Source organism: Pogona vitticeps, chromosome 1, assembly GCF_051106095.1.
Source record: "Pogona vitticeps strain Pit_001003342236 chromosome 1, PviZW2.1, whole genome shotgun sequence".
Classification (NCBI taxonomy): Eukaryota; Metazoa; Chordata; class Lepidosauria; order Squamata; family Agamidae; genus Pogona; species Pogona vitticeps.
In genome coordinates this window covers 110670423-110697451 of record NC_135783.1, presented here as the reverse complement: position 1 = coordinate 110697451, position 27029 = coordinate 110670423, and the positions used below count along the sequence as shown (strand labels likewise).

At 42.8% G+C, this 27029-nt stretch overlaps 1 protein-coding gene across 6 annotated transcripts in view; it reads left to right on the top strand.

Moving 5' to 3' along the window:
- DOP1A (DOP1 leucine zipper like protein A) overlaps positions 1 to 27029 on the top strand; it is an 84152-nt gene that overhangs the window by 14179 nt on the left and 42944 nt on the right. For 2 of the 6 annotated variants that reach the window (XM_072999163.2, XM_078380530.1), the window contains 12 exons: positions 163 to 333; positions 882 to 1071; positions 2604 to 2702; positions 5279 to 5378; positions 9455 to 9564; positions 10244 to 10352; positions 14009 to 14129; positions 16661 to 16780; positions 19240 to 19354; positions 19834 to 19863; positions 21352 to 21585; positions 26201 to 26834. In XM_072999163.2, coding sequence (XP_072855264.2) covers positions 163 to 333; positions 882 to 1071; positions 2604 to 2702; positions 5279 to 5378; positions 9455 to 9564; positions 10244 to 10352; positions 14009 to 14129; positions 16661 to 16780; positions 19240 to 19354; positions 19834 to 19863; positions 21352 to 21585; positions 26201 to 26834 — 2033 coding nt within the window. The remainder of the gene's footprint in view (positions 1 to 162; positions 334 to 881; positions 1072 to 2603; positions 2703 to 5278; positions 5379 to 9454; positions 9565 to 10243; positions 10353 to 14008; positions 14130 to 16660; positions 16781 to 19239; positions 19355 to 19833; positions 19864 to 21351; positions 21586 to 26200; positions 26835 to 27029) is intronic. The other 4 variants (XM_078380533.1, XM_078380532.1, XM_072999171.2 and 1 more) reach the window with 3 other exon arrangements.

The window sequence follows — 27029 nt, the reverse complement described above, 5'->3', positions numbered from 1 at the left end:
ATGGTTATGAAACAATATGTTGCTGCTTCCCCTCTGTTGTGATGTTGTGCATGGGTGTGCATAGATTGAGCAACCTCTCTGCCCATCATCAAGTGGTGAAAATAACATATATAACATAGTTTAGCTTCACAGTTTATATGTATGTTTGGTTTATCTTTACAGTTCCGGGCTGTTTCCTCTTCTTGCCAATGCTGCTATGTCTGTTAAGCCAGCCTTACTCAGCCTGTATGAGGTATACTACCTGCCCTTGGGCAAAACATTGAAACCAGGCCTGCAGGGGTTGTTAACTGGAATACTTCCTGGTTTGGAAGAGGGGTCTGAGTATTATGAAAGGTAAGGCTGTAACCGATATAAAATTACTGATACTGTGTTCTCTTAGAATACATTTAAGTGGTTCAGAGCTAGACTGGAACATGAAAGATCCAGGAGTTAATCCCCATTCAACTATAAAAGTCTCCCCTTTGTGATCTTGGGCCGGTGACCCTCTCAGAGCCTGGCCCACTGAACCAGATTGTTATGAGAATAAAGTGGAGAAGAGAGACATGGAGGGCGGCTTGACCTCATTAGAGGAAAGGAAGTAGCAAACAACGGCTACCTTTGAGTGGTTGTGTTATGTTAAAGGAGGCAGTTATTCATTAAGGAAAACTCAAAGCATCTGCTTGTTAACACAAGCTTTCCGTGTGACTATAAGCAGCTGTTAGGCTCTTGTTCCTCACTTAAATTATCTTCCTTCTGGTTTGTTTGATGAAGCTGGGGTTTGTTTTAGTTTTAAGTGGTTTGTTTTTCCGAATGTTTGTTGTAGTTAATGAAACTCTATTCTGTTTTTTTTTCTACACACACACACACTTCCCCCCCCCACCCTTGCATCATTTGTGCCACAGAACAAACACCCTGTTGGAAAAAGTGGCTGCTGCAGTGGACCAGTCGGCTTTCTACAGTGCACTGTGGGGCAGTCTTCTGACTAGTCCAGCAGTTCGGTTGCCTGGAATTACTTACGTCCTCTCCCACCTCAACAGGAAGCTTTCTATGGAAGACCAGCTCTATATAATAGGCAGCGACATCGAACTGATGGTATGTATCAGTAAAGCTTTGTTGATCCAGTAAACAGCCCACTTTATGAAATAATAATATTGAAATGCATGTAACGGTAGCAACTATATTGCAGACTTTTCATGTGTTGTTACTGCTGCTGGTATGTGCTCTCAGGTTGCTTATAGTGAACCTGTGAATTCATCATCTCCAAGATATTATAATATAATCTGGTATATTAAAGACCTTGGCTTCATTTGCAGTGTCAATTCATCTCATATTGGGTCTTCCTCTTTTCCTCCTGTTACCAACATATAACATCCTAGCGTTATTTTCTTTTGCAGTGAGTGCTCTCTTCTCATAACATGCTCCAAGTCTGAAAGCTTCAGTTCAGTCCGTTGAGAATCCACATGTGATTTGATCTAGCACTCTCTCATTTGTCCACAATATCCGGATGACTAGTACTTGATACAACCCATATAACAATATGACAAATTAAGTGTCTTAATCATCAAACTAAATCTAAGTGCAGCTTCTAAGCACTTTCAAAGTCCCATTGATTTTAGTGAGGAGTTCAGTATTTCCACTGGAAATCAGTGAAAGGGTTGCATGTTGGCTGGGTTTTGCTCAAGAGTTTTGCCCAATGCTGCTTGTAATTTTCTCTGCTTTTTATGATATTGGAATTTAATACGATTTTTGCTGAAATGCACACACTTGGATCTATGATGTGCCTCCTTCCCAGGACAGAATGACATCTTCTGTCTACAGAAAGCTGCTCCAGTATTAAATCACAACTAGAGCAGGCCCATTGAGTCAACAGAACTTATAGAGGAGTTGACTAACCAAATTCCTCACTGTTTTAGTGAGCCTGTTTGAGTTGTGACTTATTACTGGATTACTGCTTATATTTTGTTTCCAGAAACATCAACCAACTTTTCTTTTCTTTTTTCGCAATGTAGATGCTGCCCCAGATCTATATAAATATGTATAAACAAGGAGCTAGGGCATGTGTGGGGCAAGCTGTTATGTGATGTACTTCAATATTTGTTGCATACCATAGCATTATAGGTTATATATTTGAGTATGTGATACTTTTTATGTCTTCCAAATTTTTCAGAACTTTATTTCCATGAACACTGCATTTTTGTTCTTTCTGTTTGGAATATTGCTTTGATACTGACCCAATTAGGAACCGGTCCCTCAGAGGTTTGCTGCTTTGATCTCTCCTCTGTAAGTGGAGGAGCATGACAGTGGTTACTGTTCTCTGTTCGGTTTTCCTGCCAGTGCCCTCCAAGACCACTACACACACACATGTAGTGTTCAGACACCAAGCATAAAAGTGAGCACCCAGGTCCTGTGAAGAAAAGAAAGGCACAGTTACACTTAGCTTGCCATATATGGGGGAATCAGGGAGTTGGTGGGCATGGTCATGAAGTTGTGGTCATGATTAAAAGGAGCCTGTGACAGTTGTGTGCATGCATTTTTTATAAAGTAAACAAAGCTGTATTACTGATAATGCACTATAAAATCAGTGTTATTGATTTTGCATGTTTTTAACTGCAATTGTATTTCAGGTAGAAGCAGTGAGCACTTCAGTGCAGGATTCCAGTGTATTAGTACAGAGGAGCACACTGGATCTGATACTTTTCTGTTTTCCATTCCACATGAGTCAGGTAAAAAATACCATTGAATGTGTGTTCAGTGTTGCATATGGATATTACCCCAAGAGCGCAATTTTTCAGCCAGATTATCAGGCTCTGCTTAGTACATTCTTGTGCCACAGACTAACTCTTCAGTCATAAGGATACTGTCTTAATAAATCTCTTAAAAATGTTCTGCCTCTGTTCACATAAATCAAGCAGTAGCTCCCTTCAGTTGAAAAACATGGAAAGACTTTGCTGAAAAATAACTGGGGAGACAAGTGTACTCTCCACTTCCTCCATGGATCCTATTCCTTTCTTATTTATTTATTTTGGGTTCCCACCCATGACTTTTCAGTCATGTTTTTTTTTTAATGGGCCAGATTATTTGGCCTGTGTTGAAGTGGATACAGAAGTTGCTCCCTTTATTTCAGCGGTCTTCAACTTTTGGTCCTCCAGAGGTTGTGAACTTGGACAACGACTGCAGAGGCTGTGGCTTCTAGGAGTTGCAGCCCAAAACATGTGGATGGTCTAAGGTTGAGACCCACTGCTTTGTTTGAAAAAAGGTGACAGGGAATCATACCCTGCCAAAAATGGATGAAGTGAGGAGAAACACAGCCCTCACCAAGAATCTTGTTCCCTCAAGGGACCTGGAAGGGGACAGGAATCATTCTCCGCTTCTGTCTTTCAGCAGGGCAGGATTTTCTCTCCATATGGAGAAATGGAGAAATTCCCTTAAAGGGGAGGGAGAAGTTACCTGGGCTGTGATGGATGAATGCAAACTACAAGCTCTTGAGGCAACAGAGCTTGCAGTTGTTGGGCTTCTCCTTCCTCCCATTTGTTTTTTAGAAGGTCTTTGTCTCTCTCTTAACCGCTTCACTATGGCAACTCAGAGAATGAGTAGTTTGGTGGGAAGTTCCGCAGGTCCTGTGGGTGTAGCAGGACCTGCAGGCACCATTGCAGGGACCTCGGATTTGCACCATAGGTCTCACTACAGAGTCTAATGCAATGCAACGTTCACAAAATGGGCCTTCCACAATTGAAATGGAGGCGTTTGTTGGAGGTCCTCAAAGGCCTCATTGCTCATCTTCCAAGAGATTATTAGATAAAGCTAGTTGAGCCAAAATAATGCTGGTGGGTTTGTCAGCACCTTTCGGATAAAGAAGCAAGAGCTGAGAAACTAGTGGGGGAGATTTTTTAAGAAGGTTAGCAACATTAATCTGCAGCAAAAACAGCAAGGAGTCCTGTGACACCTTTAACAGGAGCAAGTTAAAAGTAAAAGTAATAAAGTTTTATAGACTGCAGCCCACTTCCTCAGATGCGTGACTGCCTCAGTGGACAGCCATTTATACAGTGGTAGGGAGGAGAGACAATGTACTATAATGGAGATGCAAGAGAGTCTGTGTATTGCCAGTCAATCAGCAGCTATTGATATCTTTTGGAATGTACCATTTAGACCTCTGTTTGTCACCTTCAAGGATGGTCAATGATCCTTAAAGATCTACTGAGGCGATATATTCCATACATCTGAAGAAGTGGTCTGTAGTCCACGAAAGCTGATGCCAAATGAAACTTGTCAGTCTTAAGAGATGCCACAGGACTCTTGGCTGGTTTAGGTTTGGGTAATGGAGATTGGTAGTCACAATTTATCATATTTATCTCCCTATTAATGCAGAAGTACCATTGAAAGTGAGTAAAACCTAGTAATTATCTGGTACACCTTCTATATTAACTAGATACAGTATATCTAATTAACTAGATATCTGCGCCAGGCTATTAACTAGATGTATCTAATTCACTAGATATCGGCGCCAGGCAAAGACCTTTCTGTTTAGCCAGCATTTTAATTAAATAGTATTCTTTAGCTGGCCATATGAGCAGCAGGATTTATTAATATTAATATTTTAATAAATCTTTTTAATTTTGCCTATTTTAATGGTTTTAATGGTTCTAAAGTTTTAATGTTGTTTTATGCCACTCAGAGACCACTGGTAATAGCACTGCTAAAAAAATCTTATAAATAAACAAACAAACAAACTATAGGCAGGCAAAATTAATAATCCATTTCTACCATCACCTTCATAAAAAATAGCTTATGTAAGAGCAGTTCTGGGATCTGTCTTAGAAATAGACTGGCAATTCTAATTAAGCCACTCTTTATTTTAAATGTGGATGCTTAGATTACATTTGATATCTTGGGTCATTCACTTTGTTTATATGAGATTGATCTAGGCTTAAACATTTAAATTTCCTTTAAAACACTGTTAGTGAGAAAATGATCAATTTTCATTTCTGGGTAATTATACTATTTGTAATCAAGGATTTGTTCCAATACATCCTCTTCTCAAATTAAATTGTTTGTGAAGGACTGCAAACAGAGTTGTGGTCATTGTCTGCTGAAGCTCAAGAAACTCCAGTGGGAGTGCAGTTGGGGGGGGGGGTAAGCTTATCCTAAGAAAATACCTTCAGATTTTTTAGGCTCCAGATCTCATACTGCACAAATCTTTTGGCATTGGGAAGTAAATTCAAATCTTTCCCCAACTATACAACCAACCCATTGATTGTGACACTTGTTGCTGTTTTTCTTAATGTAACGTTCCTGATTTTAGGCAACACGCCCAGATATGATCAGAATTCTGTCAGCATCTCTACATGTAGTTCTGCGCAGAGATATGTCACTCAATAGAAGGCTTTATGCCTGGCTTCTAGGTAGGTGCAGGATTTGTTTTATTTACTTTCGTCTGTGTTACTTATTTGAATAGTTTTCTTTTCAGTTGGTAAAAATCCTTAAAAGAAATGACAGATTTTTTTTCTGAATAAATTTTAAGTGATCAATGTTTAAAACACTGACATTGATTAAATATGTATGGCAACTGTATGAACTGCTGCTCACTAACAGCGTGGGCGGGGGAGGTGAAAAAGACCCATAAGCTCTAAGAGGATAAAGTCTAATGCTGGGTAACTACTACCTGACATGTTGGAATCTGTCCTGTGTGGTTCTGCAGGGTCTTCTGTCCCACCTGCCTTCCCACCTCCATTCATTTTCCTAGTCAACATGAAACAATCTAGAGGCATTGCTTGAAGATTTGGGCTGCTTTGGTCTGTTCTCCTCTCAGGCTCAATCCAGACAAAATGGTGATGTTAATGGTGGGAGGACTCCTTCAATTGTGTGTTTTTCCAGTTTGGGTTGGGGCCATGTTCTTTCTGCAGGAGAGTTTAAATGTGTTGTTTTTGAGTGCCTCTGGACTCCACTTTGTATCTGGTTTACTAAAAGGCAACCTGCACTAACTGAAGTATAGTCGCCAAATCCCAGGAGGTACTAGTCCCCCTCTATTCAGCACTGGTTAGGCCTCATCTAGAGTACTGGGTCCACTTCTGGACACCACACTAAGCAGTATGCCAACAAAATGGAGCAAGATTAGAGGAGAGCAACAAGCATGATCAGGGAACTGGAAACCAAGCCCTATGAGAAAAGACTGAAAGAACTGGACATGTTTAGTCTTGAGAAAAGAAGACTGAGAGGAGATATGATGGTACTTTTTCTAATACTTCAAAGGCTGTTATACAGAGGAGGGGCAGGATCTGTTCTCGATCATCCCAGAGTGCAGGATACACAGCAATGGGCTCAAATTACAGGAAGCCAGATGTAGGGTGAATATTAGAAGAAACTTCATAACTGTTAGAGCAGTGCAACAATGGAAGCAATTACTTCTAGAGATGGTGAGCGCTCTAACCCTGGAGGCACCGAAGAGAAAATTGAGCAACCATCTGTCAAATGACTGCTTTGACTTGGCTTCCTGTGTTGAGCAAAGGGTTGGACTCGATGGCTTTATAGGCCCCTTTCCAACTCAATTGTTCTGTGATTCTATGGAAAGCCAGGTAGGGCCAGGAAGACCTTCTTTCAGGCTGGACTGTTTCATCAGCCACAGCTGTGCCTACTAAAGAGCATCCTGGCTACTGTACCGTGGTTTCCTTCAGGCTCAACTCTAATGTATGACAACTGGCTCTGCTCTTATTAAGTATCCTGAAACATTCGATCTATTTCAAACTGGAGTTACCTATATAATTCTGTGATGGGTCATAGAGAGTAAATCTGAGCTAAAATGGGATTGTTAATTCTCATTTTGTTTGTTTGTTTATACCCCGTCCATTTACTAAGCATGCCACTACTTTGAGTGGCTTACAAAATATTATAAAACATCCAGCTAAAAATATTAAAACCATATAAAACATATTAAAAGAAACCAAACAAAAACTTACCCCCCCATAAAATCACCAGTATAACTGAAAGTATAAATTTTCATCATCATCCTCTTAGAATTACAGAGCTGGAAGGGGCCCTATGGATCATCAAGTCCAGCCTTTCTCAAGGAGGCACAACGGGGATTGAACTCCCAACCTATGGCGCTACCGCCAGAAACCTAAACCAATGAACTATCCTAAGGGTTATGGAAGTGTGTCATCCCTTATGAGTTTAGGTAAAGGTAAAGGTTCCCCTTGACATTTAGTCCAGTCATGTCCGACTCTAGAGTTGGTGCTCATGCCCGTTTCCAAGCCATAGAGCCAGCGTTTGTCTGTAGACAGTTTCCGTGGTCACGTGGCCAGCGTGACTAGACACGGAATGCCATTTACTTCCCACCATGGTGGTACCTATTTATCTACTCACATTTTACAAGCTTTCCAACTGCTAGATTGGCAGGAGCTGGGACAAGCGACAGGAGCTCCCTCCATCACGTGGATTCGATCTTACAACTGCTGGTCTTCTGACCTTGCAGCACAGAGGCTTCTGAGGTTTAACCCATAGCGCCACCACGTCCCTCCTTATGGGTAAACTTATGAGTTTACCCATACACAAATAGCTTCAAAGAAGGACTTGTTCTACATTCTAGTCCTCGTGTAAGAGAGATTTGACGAATACATAGCACACAGAATACAGTAATAGAAGTTATATCTGGATTTGGACTTCCTGTGGACATCTGGTTGTCTACTGTAGGAGATGGGATGCTGTACTAGATAGGACTGATCCATCCAGGCTGCTCTAAGATAAGGTCACACTGCCTCAGGTGGAGTTTCCTCTGAAAACCCAGTTAGCTTGCTCTTATTTTCTGGAATCATTAGTGATAAGGCAGATGGCCATTTTATGAAGCTTTTTTCCTCTTATTTTTCTCCCTTTTGTTTTGTTATATGGTTTTAATAATAACATTCAAATTAATAGCTTTATTAATATTTGGATATTTTTGTAGAACTTTGAACAGGTTGTATTGTTTAAAACCATAGGTGATCACAATATATCATCAACAACACAGAACATGTAGATATTGTTTTTGTGTTAATTTGAAGAGGCCAGCTTTTGTAAGACCCTGTGCTATCATACAAATAATGTCTTTGCTACTCATACCTTTGCTTCATATTCAACTCAGCTTAAATAATTGACTGTCTTAAGCATCCATTCTTAACCCTTTTTTATGGCTATAAACACAGTATGAAAGAAATGTAAGCTAAATCAGGATTGTGTAAGTCACATAATGAACCTTATAAGATGGTGTGTGAATAATTGTTTCCAGTCTGTGGCCTCCTTCAAGTGTTCCATGATCCCCAGGGGACCGAACGGCTGATCTAAAGCAGCATTAAGGGGGGAAAACTATGTGGGGTGATGGTAAGCAGCCTTTGATTAGATAATGTTCCATTAGTTTGAAAACATCAGAGGCCAGGAATAACCAGGTTAACTTTTCATTGACAGCAACATTTTCATTTCCTCTAGGGAGACTTACTTTAGATTTGAGTCCTTGTGTTATACAGTGGTGCCTCGCTAGACAATGATAATCCATTCCAATGAAATCGCCGTTTAGCAAAATCATTGTCTAGTGAAAAGCATTTCCCCATTGGAATGCATTGAAACCTGTTTAATGTGTTCCAATGGGGAAGAATCGTTGTTTTCTAGCAAAGATCGGCCATAGGAAAGCTGCTTTGCGAACTGCCGATCAGCTGTTTAAATAGCTGTCTTGCGAAGCTTAGGTCTCGAAAACACCTGTTTGTGAGCGCGGAGGGAGCTGTCAAAATAGTTGTCTAGCGAAAATCGGTTTGCGAAGCAGGGACCAAACTTTGTCCAGCGAAATTCCCCCATAGGAACCACTGTTTTGCAAATCACTATAGCGATCGCAAAAAGTCAATGCCTAACGAAAAAGCTGTCATGCGGGGTAACTGTCTAGCGAGGCACCACTGTTTCTCTGTGTGACCATATATATTCAGAAGCAAGTCCCCTATATTCAGCAAGGCATCTTAAGAGACTGTGAACCAGGAACTTCTTAGTTCCTTATATCACTTCTGAACTTATTAAATGGCTCTAGGTAAGCAACTCTTCTCTGTCTCAGTTCGATACATTCATCTTTTTAAGAATTATAAGGATTCGAACAAGGTAATGGAGTGGAAACAATTTAGGCACTCGAGGAACAGTGACAGTTACTACTGTTATGCTATTGTTTCTGGCTTAATTTTTTCTGAATGCTACTTTTTTTTCCCTTGGGAAAAAAAAGTAAATGTGGCATTCATGTTCCAGAATGTCAGGAATCCCTCTAGAAATGAAAGCAATCTGATACTTTGGTCTGTAATGCAACTAGTTGAGTTCTATTAAATTTAATGTAAAATGGTCTTTCCTCTTGCCAACAATATTTGGACGGCAAAATGGTAAGTTATCAGACCTAAGCTGTTGTCCACACAGTTTGCTGTTCTCTGCCAGTTTATTTAAGCATTGCATTAACGTGCCATTTTCTTTTCTTTACTTGGAGGTTTTGATAACAATGGCGCCATTATAGGGCCTAGAAGCACACGGCATAGTAATCCTGAGGAACATGCTACATACTACTTCAATACGTTTTCTAAGGATATGCTAGTTCAGGTACTCATACTTTTGTACTGTTGCTTGTGTATTGGGAACAGGGAGTAAGGTATGTATCTAGTAGTGGGACCCACTCTTGGCCTTATTGTTTAGGGGAAATTGCAGAGCTTAGATCAGTTGCCTTTTTATAATACAGTTCCCAGAATCTTCTACTGGCATGGGCAATTCTGGGAGTTTCAGTTCAAAAAAGGAACTTTTTTTCTAGAAAGAATGGTATTGAATTAATTTGTTTACTTGCAAGAAATCAGCATGCAAAGCAACTTGTTTCTGGAGGAATGCTTTTAAAGCAAATGTGGCTTTAGTCTCATTTTTTTTTGCTTGTTCCATTATTTTTCTTTATTGTTAGGATTTTAGTTTGCTTTTACATTAAATTGGTTTATCCATGTACAAAACAATGACAACATATTAAATTACTCTCTAGAATTTTATTTAAATGCATATAGAGCATTCCCGTTTACTGTACTCAGTGTATTAATGGGAAGATTATATTAGCCTGGCCGTAGCTGTCTAGATTGGACTCCACTGGAGAATCTGTGGTTCTTTGTATAGAATAAGTCCAACACTGTGGGCTGTGCCCATAGGAATGGGCTGCAGCATGATGAGTGGTTTCTCACTGGACCTACATTCAGGTTTTCCTTAGTTCTCTTTGTTATTATTTGATTCTAAGTGTCTTTTGCAGGCTATGGTGGGAATTTTGCAAGTCAACGTGCATGGGGAGGAGAGCACATTGATGCAGGACCTGAAGCCTTTCCGAATTCTTATCAGTTTACTGGATAAACCTGAGCTGGGTAGGTGTATGCCATCATCTTCTAGGCCATTCATTATGTGTTCAGTTATGTGTACGATGGATGCTAGTGATGCAAAAGTAAAAGTCTACATAGTAATGAAGAACCCAAGCATTTATTTAACATTTACATTTATACCGGGTCTTTCCTCCAGTGAACTCAAGGCAATGTACGTAGCTTGTCTCGTCCTTACTTTGCCCTCACAACAGCATGCCTTTCAGATAGATCCAGTTGAGAGAAATTCTCTGGTTCTTGGTCAACCAGTGTGGTTCATGGCTGAATGGGAATTTGAACCCTGCATCTCTGAAATCCAAGTGCAGCACTCTACTCATTGCACCACACAAGTTCCCCAAATATGAATTTCGAAGTGCATATTTGATCAGAATGAATCTTATGCTGTAAGACTATCATAACCTTGAATGCTAAGCTTTTTATTCAGTTTTTTTCTCCATTGCCTTCTCTCACCGTCCAAATTACTATAATGACATCTGCACAATAGACGCTAAAGCAACATACTCTCCTCAGTAAATGCAGGAAAGACTTGGGGTTCTGCCCCGTTTGTCCTCTCCTGGGGGTCACCTGCCATCTTACGATGGCATCGTTTGGTGACACAGAGTTTGGTGACGGGCCTTCTGGCATTGTTGTGTCCGGCACCACAGCTGGGTCAGAGTTGGCTCCCATTCAGTGACACAGAAATACAATGGAGGGCCCCACCATCAGCATCTCTTTCCCCAGTAATGGAGTTGGGGAGGAGCATGAGGTTACTGATGTTTGAGTCCCTCTCTCTAGAGACCCTGAGCTCTCTCCAGGGGTTGCCTTTCACCATGTAAATCCCACTCCCTGGGGACTCCGGTGAATCTCCCTCAACCTTCTCAACCTGGAGAGTATTTCGACCACTCCTCTTGGTATCTCCCCAAGTCCCCTCCTCCTCCTCCTCCTCCTCCTCCTCCACTGTCAGATCAGGAGACTCCCTTCCTTCTCCTTCTCTTGCTGACTGTTCTCTCACTGCCTCCAATGCCTCCCTTATATCCGCCACTTCCCAGCCCCTTCTGCTCCATTCCCCCTCCTGTAAAGAGTGTTCTGTTGCGGCTGAGCCAGCTGCCATCCCTGGGGTTTGGGAGGGAAAGCCTGTTTGTGTTGCCCTGTCCTGGGGTGTTGGAGCGCAGGACCTGTTACATTCTTTCAGGTTTTGGCAGGAGGATTCTCTGTTTGAGTTGCATCATCCTTCAGGGCGTGCACCGGCTTGAGGGACTCCTCCTTTGCCTCTTGGGGGCCAGCCTCTTGTCTGTGTCACCCTGCCTTGCAGCCTGAGTCTGTCCTGTACAACGTCCCCTAAAAGAGCACGTACGGCACCCTATTGGGCCCCTAGGCTGGGGGTAGATGACCTGCTGGAGGCATCTCTGCCGACCTCCTCACACTCAGCCTGGTTTTATCCCTTTCCCTCCTTTGTCCCTCTTTTGTGATTTGGAAAGAAGGAAATACATGCAAGGATTTTTGAAGATCCTAGTTCTTACCCATCCAACTAAAAACTCTTTTCTTGCATTCTTTTTGTCCCTCCTTTATAACCTCAGCTGCTTACCATAGCTTGCTTTCCATGCATGCTCCCATATCTGACTAACTAATCACTGGAGAAATATTGATGCAAAACTCCCAAATTATGTTAAGCAGTAATTAAATTGACTGGTTGAGTTACGAAATGCCCAACTTGATTGACTATAATACATTAGTGCCATTCTCTGAAAGTCGCATAATACACTGAGCATCAAGAATCAATTGGCTAACATTGTGTGGGTTTTTTGTGCAAAAGAACATTTATATTATGAATTTCTTAATAGGCTTGAAATGAACCACATATGGCTTGAACCATATTTAATAGGCTTGAACCACCTTTGGTCTAGATGGGCGGGGTATAAATCTAATAAAATAAAATAAATAAATAATATGGTTGAAAGTCAAGTTGTTATCTTAAATAAGTTTGAGATAGTGCTGTAAGATTAAAATCACAGCCTAAATCTTTCATGGCAGGAAGTCCCCGTTGTTGTTTAGTCATTAAGTTGTGTCCGACTCTTCGTGACCCCATGGACCAGGGGATCCAAGGCCCCCATTAAGTTTTAATAAAACCAGCACTGCCTTGGGAATCGGAGTAGCATGTTGCACTCATGCTAAGAGATCTTGTTTCTCATCAAGTTAGTGGTAGCCACATTATTCTTCCCAGTAGTTTTCAAAACACATTGCATATTTTAGGATAACCATATCTTATGCAGCTATTAGTTGTCTTATGTGGACATTTGAGTGTCCACAAACACAGCTGAACTGGGGAGGAGATATGAGCAGACATGAAAATCCAGCTTGCCCAGTGTACCATCCATATCATCTCGGAGCTTCCCCTTTTATATAGGATTGGAAGGTTGTTCAACAAAACATGGCTGTAAACCTGTATATCTTTGCACTAAAGACATATATTTTTTTCTAAAGTAATCCGATGCTTTGGGAACATGCCTCATATGCATACCCATCTTCTTTTCACAGTTGAGTTGTGATTAAGTTGTGGGCAAATGCCAGCATAGGAATGGTGTAAACATTGTTTTACTCAGTTGATGAATTGTATGATTTTAACAATTATCCTTATCTTAGAACTGCAGAGCTGGAAGGGACCTTATGGATCACTGAATCCATTCCCCACACTGGGGAATTGAACTCTCCACCTCTAGCTCTGCAGCCAGATACCTATCTGCCAATTTGAAATGTAGAGTCGTTTACTCCTTCAGTGCATAGATGCAGCTGTGTTTAGAGACCTTTTCTTAATGGGTTCAACCCAGACTGGGTCATGTCTGGAGTAGACCCATTGAAGTCAGTGGGTTGTGTCTGATTCATGGCTCAGTGATTTCACTAAGTCTACTGTAAGTGTAACTACACGTGGATGCAAACAATTTTTCACATGGAAAATGTATAGTTGATAATTATATATGTGTGTAATATGCAGTGGGTTGTGACTTTAGGATATGAAATTAGACATTGCCTTTATACACTTGATTGGATCCACATTTTAGACACATGCAAGTGGGCTGGCAGAGGTGATGTTTCCTAATCTTCTGCCAGGTGAGCCCCTACAGCTGACAACTCTTGTGACCTGCAGTATTTCTTGGGCAAAGGGATCCCTGAAAATCCAGCGGAAGGACCTTCTGGGAGCCTTTTTATCTATAGGAAGCAAATCTTGGTCCAACCCTGGATGTTTCAGATGATGTTCTCATGTTTCCCTCTGCTTTGTGGATGCCATGACAACTTGGCAGAATCCACCCACCCCTGATCTTATCTTGATCACAGGTCTCTGGGGATTACCTGGAGACTGGATATGTTGTTGGCACTAGTTAGCACCCTATATCTTTAAGAAGGAGGCTCAAAATAACTACCTTTACATAATGTGCTTCGACAGTAAGCATTTGTATAGAAATGTATATATAGCTTTGGAAGTACAGATCTCTGGAAACTTTCTGGCATCTGTATGTTTTACACAGCAAATGCCGAGTAGAAGAAAAAAAATGTCAGCCCTCGTTAGCCATAAAATATTATTAAACTGTAGACTAAACTGGATTGAGTTAAATTCAAATACTAGCCACAGAAGGTTTTTGATTGCAACCCTTGCTGTTCTTCTGTTTTAGGACCCGTAATATTGGAGGATGTTCTAATTGAAGTGTTTAGGACATTATATACACAATGCAAAGCTGAGTTGGATCTTCAGGTGGAGTCTTCCTTCAGCAAGGACCATGCACAGCTAAGCAGGTGAATAACACAGTTATCATTTGTCAGAAATACTGTTAACTTGGATTCCTGCGTTGAACAGGAGTTGGATTCAGTGGCCTTAGAAGCCCCTTAGAAGCCTGTCCCAACTCCATTATTCCATGATTCTACAAAAGAAGATACAACTTGTGACCCATCCCAAAATAGCTGTTTGGTACCAGCCAGTATTTTGGGAAAGAAAATCCTCTAAATGTTTGTGTTTGTTGACAAAATAAGAGTTCATATTACAACAACGCTGAATGTATGCAATGCCAGTGAAAACAGATTTAAAATACTATTGATAAGAACTGGTTATTAGATAGCCTGTTTTATTTTATTTTCACTACAGACATGAGTTCTAAAGCTGAGGATACAGTGACCACAATTTGTCTTCTAAATTGTGCCTTTCTGGGACTACCCAAGCCTCCCTCGGCTGGATTGTCCCTTTCCACTTGTACACAGGGACTCCTGCCCTTTGCTCTGACCCTGCTACTATCCAGTCAGATACTCAGTGTGTTCCTTCACAATATTTTCTCCATGCATTTGGAATACATACCTGGGCTCTTTCATCAACTTCCACCTCCTTTTGAGGATGAATTTTCTTTAAGCCTATTAATAGAACTCAAACCCTTTAGTAATACTACTACCACCAGTTCCTAAATTGGAAACCTTTAAAAGTATACAGTGGTGCCTTGCTTAGCGATTTTAATTGGTGCAAAAAAAAATCGCTATGGGAAAACATCGCTAAGCAAAACACGTTTTCCCATAGAGATGCATTGAAAACCGGATAATCCATTCCAATGGGAACAGATTGCCATCCTTAAGTGAAAATCGCCATAGGAAAAATCGCTAAGCGAAATGCGGTTCCCTCATTGAAATGCATTGAAACCTATTCAATGCATTTCATTGGAGGAAAAAAAAATACAAAAAATTCAAAAAGAGTCAGAACGAAGCCAAATTAGTTTAACAAAGGGTTTATTAAGTGCACTAACAATTCCAAGCACTCTAAACCCTTTTAAACATTTTAAAACTTTTAAAAAACAGCAAACACGGGGCTGTCAAAACCATCGTTAAGCAAAACAGGGGGACCTAAACTGTCATCGCTAAGCGAAGCAAGGTCCCAAACATCGCTATGCGAAATTCCCCCATTGAAAACATCGCTAAACGGAGCGCAAGATTGCTCCTAAAACCTCATTGCTAAGTGAATACATCGTTAAACGAGGCAATCACTAAGCGAGGCACCACTGTATTTGTTTCTTCAACATGAGTGGTTGTATGATAACTGCTGTTGAAAAACATGATGTTTGATACATCAAAAGTGTTTTTTAAGTAAAAAATTAAATGGCAAGTTTTAGAATGACAAATGAAACAGACTTTTATTTAACTTAATCCTAACTGCTTATTCAGTATGCAAATTCATCTAATCCTTGCAGTATCTACCTTTCTCCCTCCCTCCCTACTCACTGTATTATCTCTGTCTCAATACTTATCTATCTAATCTCATCTGTATCCAGTGTGTATTCTACCCCCTCTCTCTGGGAAGGACAGCCAATGGAAATAAAATTATGGAGAGCCATTTTCCACCTCTCGCAACAGCCATAATGATCTTATTTAGCACTCACCTGTCACTCGACCCATACATTCCATTGGGCAGACATCCAGTAATCCACAAAGAGCAATAAATATCATAACAGAAACAGCCAAAATCATCACTGTTCAGTCTTTCCTGCTTTTAGCCATGGGAAGAATTTCATTCAAAGACACACTTTACACTTAAGAGCCCCAGGGAACTTATGTATGCCTGCTAGTAAGGCTTCTTGTTTACATAGCAAAGGTGGGTCCCCTTTTATATTGTAGGCACCATATTGTACAGAACCTTTCTGTAGCCTTTTTATGTTGAGTGTGACATGCCTTTGGAAGAATGAATAATCTGTTAGGAAACCACATGCATGCAGTAATTTCTTTCTTCACACAAGAGACAATGAGCTTTTTCCTTGTTTGTTGTGTGAAATTGGGCTGAAAGCCACACATTCCTGCTTTTATAAAATGCTAGAAGCATTCCAGGGAGAGATACACCGATAAGAAAGCAGCTTAACAACCTTTATGTACCAAAAGAAGCTTTAGGTGAGCAGCACAGCTTTTATTTTGCTTGAACACTTCTTGATTTAGAGGGAAACCAGTTTTCTCAGTGGAAATGATGGATCTCTCTCTCTCTCTCTCTCTCTCTCTCTCTCTCACACACACACACACACACACACACACACACACACACACACACACACACACACACACACACACACACACACACACACACACACACACACACACACACACACACACACACACACACACACACACACACACACACACACACACACACACACACACACACACACACACACCCCCCAAAAGAGGCAGTTGGATTAGGGAGGAAGAGAGGATGGAAGAAGAAAATCAAGAATATGGCTTGATGTGAGATCACAAATAGATGGATATTTTTATATTAAATGTGGCTGCATTTTTTTTTCTTTCAGCAAATTGAGGGAGAATAAGAAAACAGCAGAGTTGATTAAGACTGCCAATCTTCTGTTTAATTCCTTTGAGCCTTACTATATGTGGGATTACATTGCCCGTTGGTTTGAAGAATGTTGCAGGTAAGTTATATTCTATTAAATGTGTTCCATGTACTGCTTTTTTCCCTTGAAGGGAACATAAACGTTCAGTTTGTTGTATTTTTGTTGCCAGTAAGTAGCAGTCTATCCGGTAGAATGGTGGTTCCCAATTTTGGGTCCCCAGATTTTCTTGGTCTACCACTGCTAGAAACCCTGGCCAGGACAGCTAATGATCAAGGTTTCTGGGAGTTTTAGTCCAAGAACATCTGGGGACCCAAGGTTGAAAACCACTGCTGTAGAAGAAACTGTGATTTTAATTTTAGAGCAAACTCACAGATTTGTGCCACATGGTTACTCGGTGCTAGATGACTTCAATGGAATCTGTCTGACTCCAGTGAAAAGTACAGTGGTGCCTCACACAACGATGTTAATTGGTTCCAAAAAAATCAACGTTGTGTGAAACATCGTTCTGTGAAACACCATTTCACATAGGAATGCATTGAAAACCGGTTAATCCGTTCCAATTGGAACGGATTGCCATCGTTCAGTGAAAATCCCCATAGGAAACATCATTGAGTGAAACAATGTTTCCTATATTGGAATGTATTGAAGCCGACTCAATACATTTCAATGCCTTTGCGAAGTCCTTTTTCACTCCTGTAAAAGTGTCTTACAATGTTTGGACGCTGTTTTAAATGATTGCAATGGTTAGTCCACCTCCTGAAACCTATGCAAACTGATTTTGGTGTTGTTCTGACACTTCGTTAATTTATGATGATTTTTTGTTTTTTCTCCATAGGAAACCATTGGATGGTCTGTCTAATGGTTTCCAATGGAAAAAACAAAAAATCATCATAAATTAACGAAGTGTCAGAACAACACCAAAATCAGTTTGCGTAGGTTTCAGGAGGTGGACTAACCATTGCAATCATTTAAAACAGCTTCCAAACATTGTAAGACACTTTTACAGGAGCGAAAAGGGAGATCGTTGTGTGAAAATTCTCCATAGGAAACATCGCTGTGTGAGGCAGCAAATTTAACAGAAAAAGGCATCGTTGTGTGAGGCACTCGTTGTGCGAGGCACCACTGTATTGGTTTGAGAACACAAGAGATAACACAAAATATCTCCCTCCTATGTTAATCCGTAATGGTTCCTTCAGATAAGTGAATCAATAATTGAGACTGAAGTTGGATCCAGGATGTTTTTGTGGCAGAGTTGGGAAGAAAAGTTTTGCTAATTTTCCTGCTGTCTTCCCATGTCCCACGGAAAGCTCTTCTAGAGTATCGGAAAGCCCTTGGAACTGTGTGTGAACGAAGAGCTATCTGTGGGGGGAAATAATAATCATGTCCCATCAAGTCACTTCTGAGTGATGGAGACCCTTTTCAGTGTCTTCCAGGTAGAGAATACTCAGAAGTGGTTTAGCCTTCCCTTTTCCTGGGGGCGCCCTGGGACTGTGCTGCTTGCCCAAGGCCACACAGGCTGCCTGTCTACTCCCACGTGGCCCAGTGGGGAATCGAACTCCCAGCCTCTGCAGCTAGATACCTAAACTAATGATCTATCCAACCAGCTCCTGCAGGGAGAAAGATAATGAAACTTGCCTTCTCACACTACTTTCATTTGCAAATCACTGAGATGATGGATTCAGTAAAAATTATTCTGTCTCCATTGTAAGCTCTGCTGGATATGGATCTCTTTAATTAAGGGAAACAGCCCGAAAAGGAAAAGAGTCTCGATCCAACCCATAGTGGATCAAGAATCTTCCCCTTCTGGTTGTTGTGTTTTTTTTCCGGGCTCTTTGGCCATGTTCTGAAGGCTGTTCTTCCTGACATTTTGCCAGTCTCTGTCGCCGGCATCTTCATTAACAGTTGAAAAGAAATTTGAGTCTTTAATTTTCTCGATCTGTTGTGGTCTGAATTTCAGGAGTTTAAAGCCGCATCTCTAGAGCGTTCAGCTGAGCTCAAATGCCGTTGTGTTACTTCTGCCTGTTTACTGTTAGGGAATGTTGTTGCATGATGTATCTCTCTACACAACATGTTTGCATAAGCTAGATACAGACCTTTGGGTAGTGTGGGCGGCATATAAGTTAAATAAATAAATAAATAGAGCTAGGCTACTACAGTGGGGTCTCGACTTACGAACTTAATCCGTATTGGAAGGCAGTTCTCAGGTCGAAAAGTTCTTAAGTCGAATCTGCGTTTCCCATAGGAATGCATTGAAAACAATTTAATCCGTATCTGCTCTTTTTGTCCATAGAAACTAATGGGAAGCTGCTATTCCGCCTTCTGCCACTAGAGGGGGATATTTTTTTTCTTTTTTCCTTTTAACCTAAGATGACTTAGCTTTTAAAAAAGGGAAAAAAGAGTTCGTAACTCGAATCTAAGTTCGTAAGTCGAGTCCATATATTCCTATGAGGGCGGTTCGTAAGTCGAAATGTTCGTATGTCGAGCCGTTCGTAAGTCGAGACCCCACTGTATAAATAAATGGTGCTTTGAATTTGTAGGAGGACACTGCATGCCCGACTGCAGCCTGGGCCCGGAGGTGGGAGTGAGCCCTCCGAGCTCCCCCTGACCAATTTCTGCCTCCTTGTTGACTTCTTATTGGATATTGTGTCTTTGGTAAGATGTTTTTTGCTCACGGTTTTACTTGAATGCAAAGCTTTCTCTCTTCCTCTGTCCTTTTCTAAAACAGATACCCTGCTAAGTGAGGTGGTAAGATTTCCTTTTTGTAATTTAACTGGATAGGAATTGCTTCAAAAAGAAATAAAACAGGATCTTAGTTTATAGAACCAGACTTTGTTGCTCAGAGATCAGTATCTCTCTCTCTTTTTTTTAAAAAAAGTTGATTTTGGATCTGTCTCGGTTTTTTTCTGCACTGAAATTTGTCATAACCCTCCATTTCTTCTTATTATGCTGGTTGACAATAAAAGAAGGTGAGGGTAATTTTGTTAAGCCTTTTATTTAACAGTAGTTCTTTCTGCATGTAAAAAAATGGTATATTTTATAAACATTGTAAGACTTAATTAAGGCTCTTAGAATTGCTTTGTTCCTTGTTATCTGTCTTTTGTCTTCAAATTCTTTGCTTTCTCATTTCAAAGCCTACTAGAAGTATGAGGGTGCTTTGTCAGGTATGGCATTCAGACTGTTTTCTGCATTTAATTAAAAATGATTCTTTACACTTTCTGACAATGTGCTTCTTGTTAAAAATAGAAATAAGATAATTGTGAATATGGTATCAGCTCATGCATTATTCTGTCATTTAGATCCTGTGATATTTTCTGGTGCAATAAAGGCAAATTCGTTCCTCATTTTTGCAGCACACAGCAGATGTACCAGGTTGCGTTTATCTTGTGAATAACACCACATTTCCCAAGAATTCAAAGCACAATGTTTTGACTGGGGAAAAGCTGTTCTCCCAGATAATATTTTCATTGCTGTGAAGGTCCTGTTTTCATTGCTGTGTCGGTCACTGGAGAGAATAAGCCATAGCCATTAGTCCTGAAATCTATGAATTCTCCTGGCTTCTCTCTCATAGACATGCAACCTGTTTGTCTATACATGAACACACATTCACATGTGCATGTGTACATTTGCATACTGTGGGGCTGCAGTGCTGTACCTATTTGCATAGAAGTAAATCCTGTTGAAGTCAAGGGCATTTACTTCAGGAGGAGGGGAGGAATCGCCGACAGTCAGATGGAGGCATCTAGTGAGAAGAGCTCCCAAGCAAGGAAAGGGCTCCTTTCCCCCTTTAGATCCCTATATCATAGCCTATACCATTTTCAGGAGAGGCCGTGGGGTGGCGTGGGGTGGGCGAGGCTTAGCCCTCCAGATGTTGTTGGACTACAGCTCCCAGCATTCCTCATGCTGAGCTGTGTTGGCCAGTGCTGATGAGAATTGCAGCCCACCATCATCTTGCAAGGCCATGCTTTGCCCACCCTGATTTTGGAAGGTGCCAACAGGGAGGCGGGGACTGGAAGGTTTCCCCTTTCTCTCAGCATATCTTGGGATCTACTTCTTTGTGTAAACCAGGCTTGTCCAAACCTGCGGCCCGAGGGCCGCATGCGGCCCAGGTTGGCTCATAATGCGGCCTAGTGCAATTTTTTATTTTTAAAGAAATTCCAAACTTTCAAGTTACACTGCCAGTGCTTGCGGCTGGAATGCGGCTGGGGCACGTCACAATGGTAGGGGGGAGAGGGAAGGAAGGAAGGAGTGGGAGGGGAGGGGACAGGGGGGCTGTGTGACTGCATTGTGCCATCCCCGTCAATAGATGGACCCCCTCCCAGCCCCATAAAGCCGCCGGAGTCGAAGCTGGCAGCCTCTGCTGTCTGAGATCGCAGCTGCCGGTAAGAGCAATTGGAGCAGGGCTGCGGAGGATGGCTAGGGCTGCCCCCCCATGCGGCCCAAACTAAATTTATGTGCGGCCCAAACCAAATTTTCATTTTCTAATGTGGCCCAGGGAAGGTGAAAGGTTGGACACCCCTGGTGTAAAGAGTTGTGTGTGAGGAGGGATTTGTTTCTGAACAAATTTACTTAAAAGTTGCAACTGTAGCAGATTGCAAGGACAAATAAATGGAAGCCACTGGTGACATCGCAAATCTCTGTGTTGGTACTAGGAGACCTATATTGAAATACAAACGGAACACCTGCCTCAGCTGTTGCTCAGGATGATCTCGGCACTGACGAGCCACCTCCAGACGTTACACTTGTCCGAGCTCACAGATTCCTTGAAACTTTGCTCAAAGATCCTAAGCAAGGTTCAACCCCCGCTGTTATCTGCAGGGACTGATGGCGTTCTGCAGTTGCCGAGCAGGCACAGTAGCACCATCAAAGAGTGGGAAGAGAAAAAGGTAACTGAGCAAATGCTCTCCTTTAGAGATGGTTCGTATTTCACATTATTTCAATTGCTTGTCCCCATCTACTTTTCTTATTAGGGAAAGCGAGGGTATTGTGCTGTGGCAAGAAACTGCAGCCTGACCTCTGTGACTGGGCTACTGTTTGTGTTCCTAGGGCTTGGAAACAAAAAACCGGTGGCAGGGGCTAGACCAGAGAGCACAGAACACAAGTGTTTTGAAAAATGTATGCAGAAGGAATCACACCAAAACACTGCAAATACAGGAGCAGGTGATACCTTTAATAGGCCATTAAGAATGTAAAACAAAAAAAGCAGAAAACAAAACAGACAGTGAGCTTTCGATGATAAAACATTATCTTCAAGTCAGTGCATCAAGTACTTGTGGGTAGTTCCAACTTATATGCTGTTATGAATGTCGCAAATCCACATGGCAGATGATGTTGAAGCCAGGTTCGCTTCTTAGATGGTGCTAGTGCAGTGTGCAAGTTGTTTTCATGCTCCTTCCCAGCTAGCAGTTTGGGATTTATGGTACATCTCTTAAAACAGAGGACAGAATGGCAATCTGCCCTCACCCCCAGTTCCCCTTCTCTGCCTTTTTGAAAATCAAAGAATTTCTTTTTGGCTGGGGGAGGTAAGAATGCCCAGGAGCATGACCTGCCTCTAACAGATTTGGGATTGAGAATTTAGTTAAACCACAAGGAACAGTCTGTGTAAGCCAAATTAAAGCCAAATGAATAGTATTACCTGGTGGACACTTTCTTTAGCTTGTAGTCCTGCCTGTTTGGTGTCAGGATTCCATGATGTTCAGGAAGGCCTAGAGGCCCTCCATGTGTCGATTGGACCAGGGATGGTATTAGGATCTTGCTGGTATACCATGCTCCCTCGATCCAGCCACCTCCCTACAGGAGCTAACCAACTTCATCTCTGCGGCTCTATTGGGATCCCCGAGAGTGATTGTCTTGGGCGATTTCAACATCCATGCGGAGGCAGAGGTTACTGGTCTGGCTCTTGAGTTCTTGGAAACCATGACTTCCTTAGACATGTCCCAGCACGTTAACAGCCCCACACACGTGGGTGGCCACACTTTGGACCTGGTTTTCTCCACTGAGCAGAGAGAGTGTTGCACGATGGTGACTGACGTTCGTTTGGTCCCCTTGTCGTGGTCGGACCATCACCTAATAAAGTGCAATCTCACAATGGTCCTCCCTCCCCGTGGGGAACAGAGACCTATTTTCATGGTCCACCCTCACAGACTACTGGATCCTATTAGATTCCAGGATGCCATGTGTGGGATTCTGACTCACCTGGCTGGTGCTCCTGTCGAGGCCCTGATGGATGTCTGATATGGCACCGCCAGGGCTATAGACACAATCTAAATGCCCTCTCTGCTGCAGAGCCCAAAAAGCACCTTGGTTTAACCAGCAGCTGAAGGCTATGAAGAGGAATAGGAGAAGGCTAGAGAGTGTTTGGAGGTGGAACACGACGGAAAATAACTTAAAAGCTGCCAAGGTCGCGTCTAACCTCTATCTTGCTAAGGTAGAGGCTGCCAGAAAAGCCTACTTTGCTGTCTGGATAAGCAAAGCATCCAATCAGCAGGCGAAACTTTTCCATACAGTACACCATCTCTCCGGAATTGGCCACAATGATTGGCCTCCATCTAGCATTTCTTGTGACCAATTTGCAGCATTTTAGAAATCAAAAGTGGAGGCTGTCCGCCGGGATCTTGCATCCTATTTGAAAACAGTGGATCAAGCTGAGACGTCGAGCGCAGCGCCTTGTCCGTTGAGAATTACTCAGTTTAACCTGTGACATCCACAGAGGTGGACAAGGTCCTTGATCACTGCCGAACCACCACCTCCTCCCTTGACCCTTGCCCAGTCTGGGTAATCAAAGCTGTCAGGCTGGTGATAAACTGAATGGGCCACTGAAATAACAAATGGGTCTCTTCTTGAAGGCAAGGTTCCTCTTGCTCTTAAGGAAATGTTTATTAGGGCCATTAGCAGACAACATTGGCAATTATAGGCCCCTTGCCAATGTTTCTTTTCTCAGCAAGGTAGTTGAGAGGGTGGTGGCTGACCAGCTTCAGGCCCCCTTGGATGAAACCGATGCCCTGGATCTGTTTCAGCCGGGCTTCAGACCATGCCATGGCAAGGAAACAGCATTGGTCGCTCTGTTGGAAGACCTACTTAGGGAGGCTGACGGGGCAAAGTTGCTCATCCTCCTTGATATCTCAGCCACCTTTGATACCATTGACCACAGTATCCTCCTGAGGAGGCTCTCTGAGTTAGAGATTGGTGGCCTTGCTCTCAGTTGGCTCCAGTCCTTCTTGGAAGGCCATCCACAGAGAGTGCAGCTTGGGGAGAATGTATCGGCCCTGTGGTCCCTCTGTTGTGGGGTTCCGCAGGATTCGATCATCTCCCCAAAGCTGTTTAACATCTATATGAGGCTGTTGGGGGGGCATCCGGGGATGTGGAGCTTTGTGTCACCAATATGCTGATGACACCCAGCTCTACATCTCCTTTTTTCCATATGCAGTGGATGCCATTCCATTCCTTGGGTGCTGCCTGGATGCCGTTTCGTAATGATTTCAGTCGAATGGACTAAGGTTGAACCTGGAGAAGACGGAGGTTCTGCGGGTGGGGGCCCCCAATGTTAGTGGTTTGGGGAACTCCCTCTCTTTTGCGGGGGGTGATTCTCACCACAAAGAATTTGGTTCACAGTCTGGGGGTCCATCTTGACCCGCCACTTACCGTGGAGACCCAGGTAGCGTCCGTGGTTTGGTCTGCCCACTTACATCTTCGGTGAATCGCCCAGCTCCATCCCTATCTAGATACAGGGCACTCACCATGCTGTTCCATGTGCTCGTAGTCTCAAGAATAGACTGCTGTAATGCTCTGTGCATGGGGCTTCCTTTGAGACTGATGCGGAAGCTTCAGATGGTCCAGAACACGGCGGCCAGGTTATTAACGGGGGTGAAAATATTTCACCATATTTCCCTCACCCTGACCGCCTTACACTGGCTACCGTATATGCTGCCATACAAGGCGACTGGCCATATAAGACGACCCCCCCAAAATGCGGCGCCGGAAATCCATGGCCAGCGGGGAGGAGGGTGAGGAAGAGGCTGGGGGGCGGCAGCAGGAGGAGGAGGAGGAGGAAGAGGGGAAGTGGGGGTGGCGGGCGAGCAAGCGTGCTGGCTCAGCAGCGAGAGGGAAAGAGGCTGAGCAGGAGGAGGAGGAAAAGGGAAACGGGTGGGTAGTGGGTGAGCGTGCGCGCCGGGCAGCCCGGCGGTGGGCTCTGGCCGCTCAGGCATGGCAGGCTGTGCTTCCCTCCCTCCATTCAGACCGACTGCCTGCCTGCCTCCCTGCCTTCCTCCCCGGCCAGTGCGGCCCCGCGTCACTCACTCAGCGGCGGCGGCACTCCTTCCTGGCCCAAATGAAGTGCACCCGGCATACAAGATGACCCCCCCCCACTTGGAGGCATGTTTTTGGGCCCCAAAAGTCGTCTTGTATGCCGGCATATACGGTACCTATTCACTTCCTCAATGATTTCAAGGTATTAACCATTACATATGGTTAACCCTTAATGGTTTAGGACCTTGATACCCGACAGAGCGCCTTCTTCCACCCTGTTCTACCTGTATCACCCGCTCCAGTCAGGCTGGGCGTCTGAGGGGCTTAACGCCAAGAGAGGCTTGGTGGGAAAAAAACAGAAATTGGGCCTTCTCGGCAGTGGCCCCTCAGCTTTGGAACAAATTACCTGCTGAGATCTGCCTGGCTCCCTCGCTGAGGGCCTTCAAGACTAGAAGACATGGCTATACAGGCAGGCCTTCCCTACAGCCATTACCTAGCCTATCTCCCCTTTTCTTCTTTTTCTTTTCTCTCCTTTTTCTTCTTCCTCTTCTTTTTCCCCTCTTTCTTTTTTTCCTTTCCCATCTTTGATTAATCTGGATTTTACCTTGTTTTTTTTAATATTATATGTAAACCTCCCAGAGTAGACCTGTTCTAGATGGGCGGCATATTAATCAGATAGATAGACAGACAGACAGACAGACAGATAGATAGATAAGAACTGGTTGTGAATGGAGTTGGGGAGACTCATATTTATTGGACATGTTTTTCCCCCTACCAGACATGCTTGATTTTAAAGTTAATACGGTATATTGTGACACCCAAATCCATTAAATGAAACTGTAACATTTCTGGAGTGACATCACAGGTGGAATCAGGCATACTTCTCAAACTCACCAAATCTGATTGGGATTTAGACATTCCTAATGGTAGGAATTTGAATTAGCCTTTGTTGACTTGCATCTCCTTGATTTCAGTAGGTTTGGATCCACCGAGAATTTAATAATTTGGAGAAATTCTGCCACAGTGTTTTATGCAACCCAGGTGGTTTCAAAAATATCCCTTCAAAGAAAGAGGTGTTTTGTTTTTAATGATCATAAGTTTTAAACTTTTAAGCAAGCATGGTAAGCAATGTTCAAGCAAATTGTGGTCAAATATGTAGCTAGTAAAAGCAGAACAACATCATTGAATGTACAAAATTCTGTGCCTCACACTCTGTTCTTTTCCATGCCTGTGGCTTCCTTCCTCTGTCTCAATTAGATGCCACTGGTTTCTATAGAAAATCCCGGCGATGTGTTTGAAGATGGTGAAAATCCTCCCAGCAGTCGGTCCTCTGAAAGTGGCTTTACGGAGTTTGTCCAGTACCAAGCAGATACCATGGATGACATTGACCGGATGTTGAGCGGAGGTCCAGGAGCCATCGGCATCCCCATCCTTGGCAGCGCCTCCTCGGAGACCGAGACGGCCTCCACAGTGGGTTCAGAAGAAACCCTTGTGCAGCCTTCTCCCAAGACGACCCAGGGGACAGGCTCTCGAAGTGGGAAGACGGTCACCATTCAAAAGACTGCAATGCAGTGCTGTTTGGAGTATGTCCAGCAGTTTTTAACCAGATTTATCAACCTATACATCATTCCCACCCATTCAGCTTCTCGGCCGGCAGCAGCAGAGCCTCAGGAGGAACTCCATAAAGGGAAAGGAGACGCTGTCCAATGTGCAAGAGAGTCTCAAGGAGACGGAGCTAAAAGCAAGAGAATAACTAAGAAGACATCGCCAAAAGAATACCTTTCTTCCTTTATTGCTGCGTGTCAGCTCTTCCTTGAATGTTCCAGTTTTCCAGTTTACATTGCAGAGGGAAACCACACCTCAGAAATACATTCCGAGAAGATAGATACTGGTGAGCGATCTGTTACGTTTTCATTCTCTCCCTGCTAAGTTGTCTTTAAGACCCGTTCTGTAAATGAAACTGCTTCCTAGTTAAAAGGTGTGTGTGTTTGTGTCTGTGTGTGTGTGTGAGAGAGAGAGGGGGGCATGCTGGTCTTAATTTGGGGACTTGCTTAAAACGCATTCTGATAGATATGCGTTTAGCACA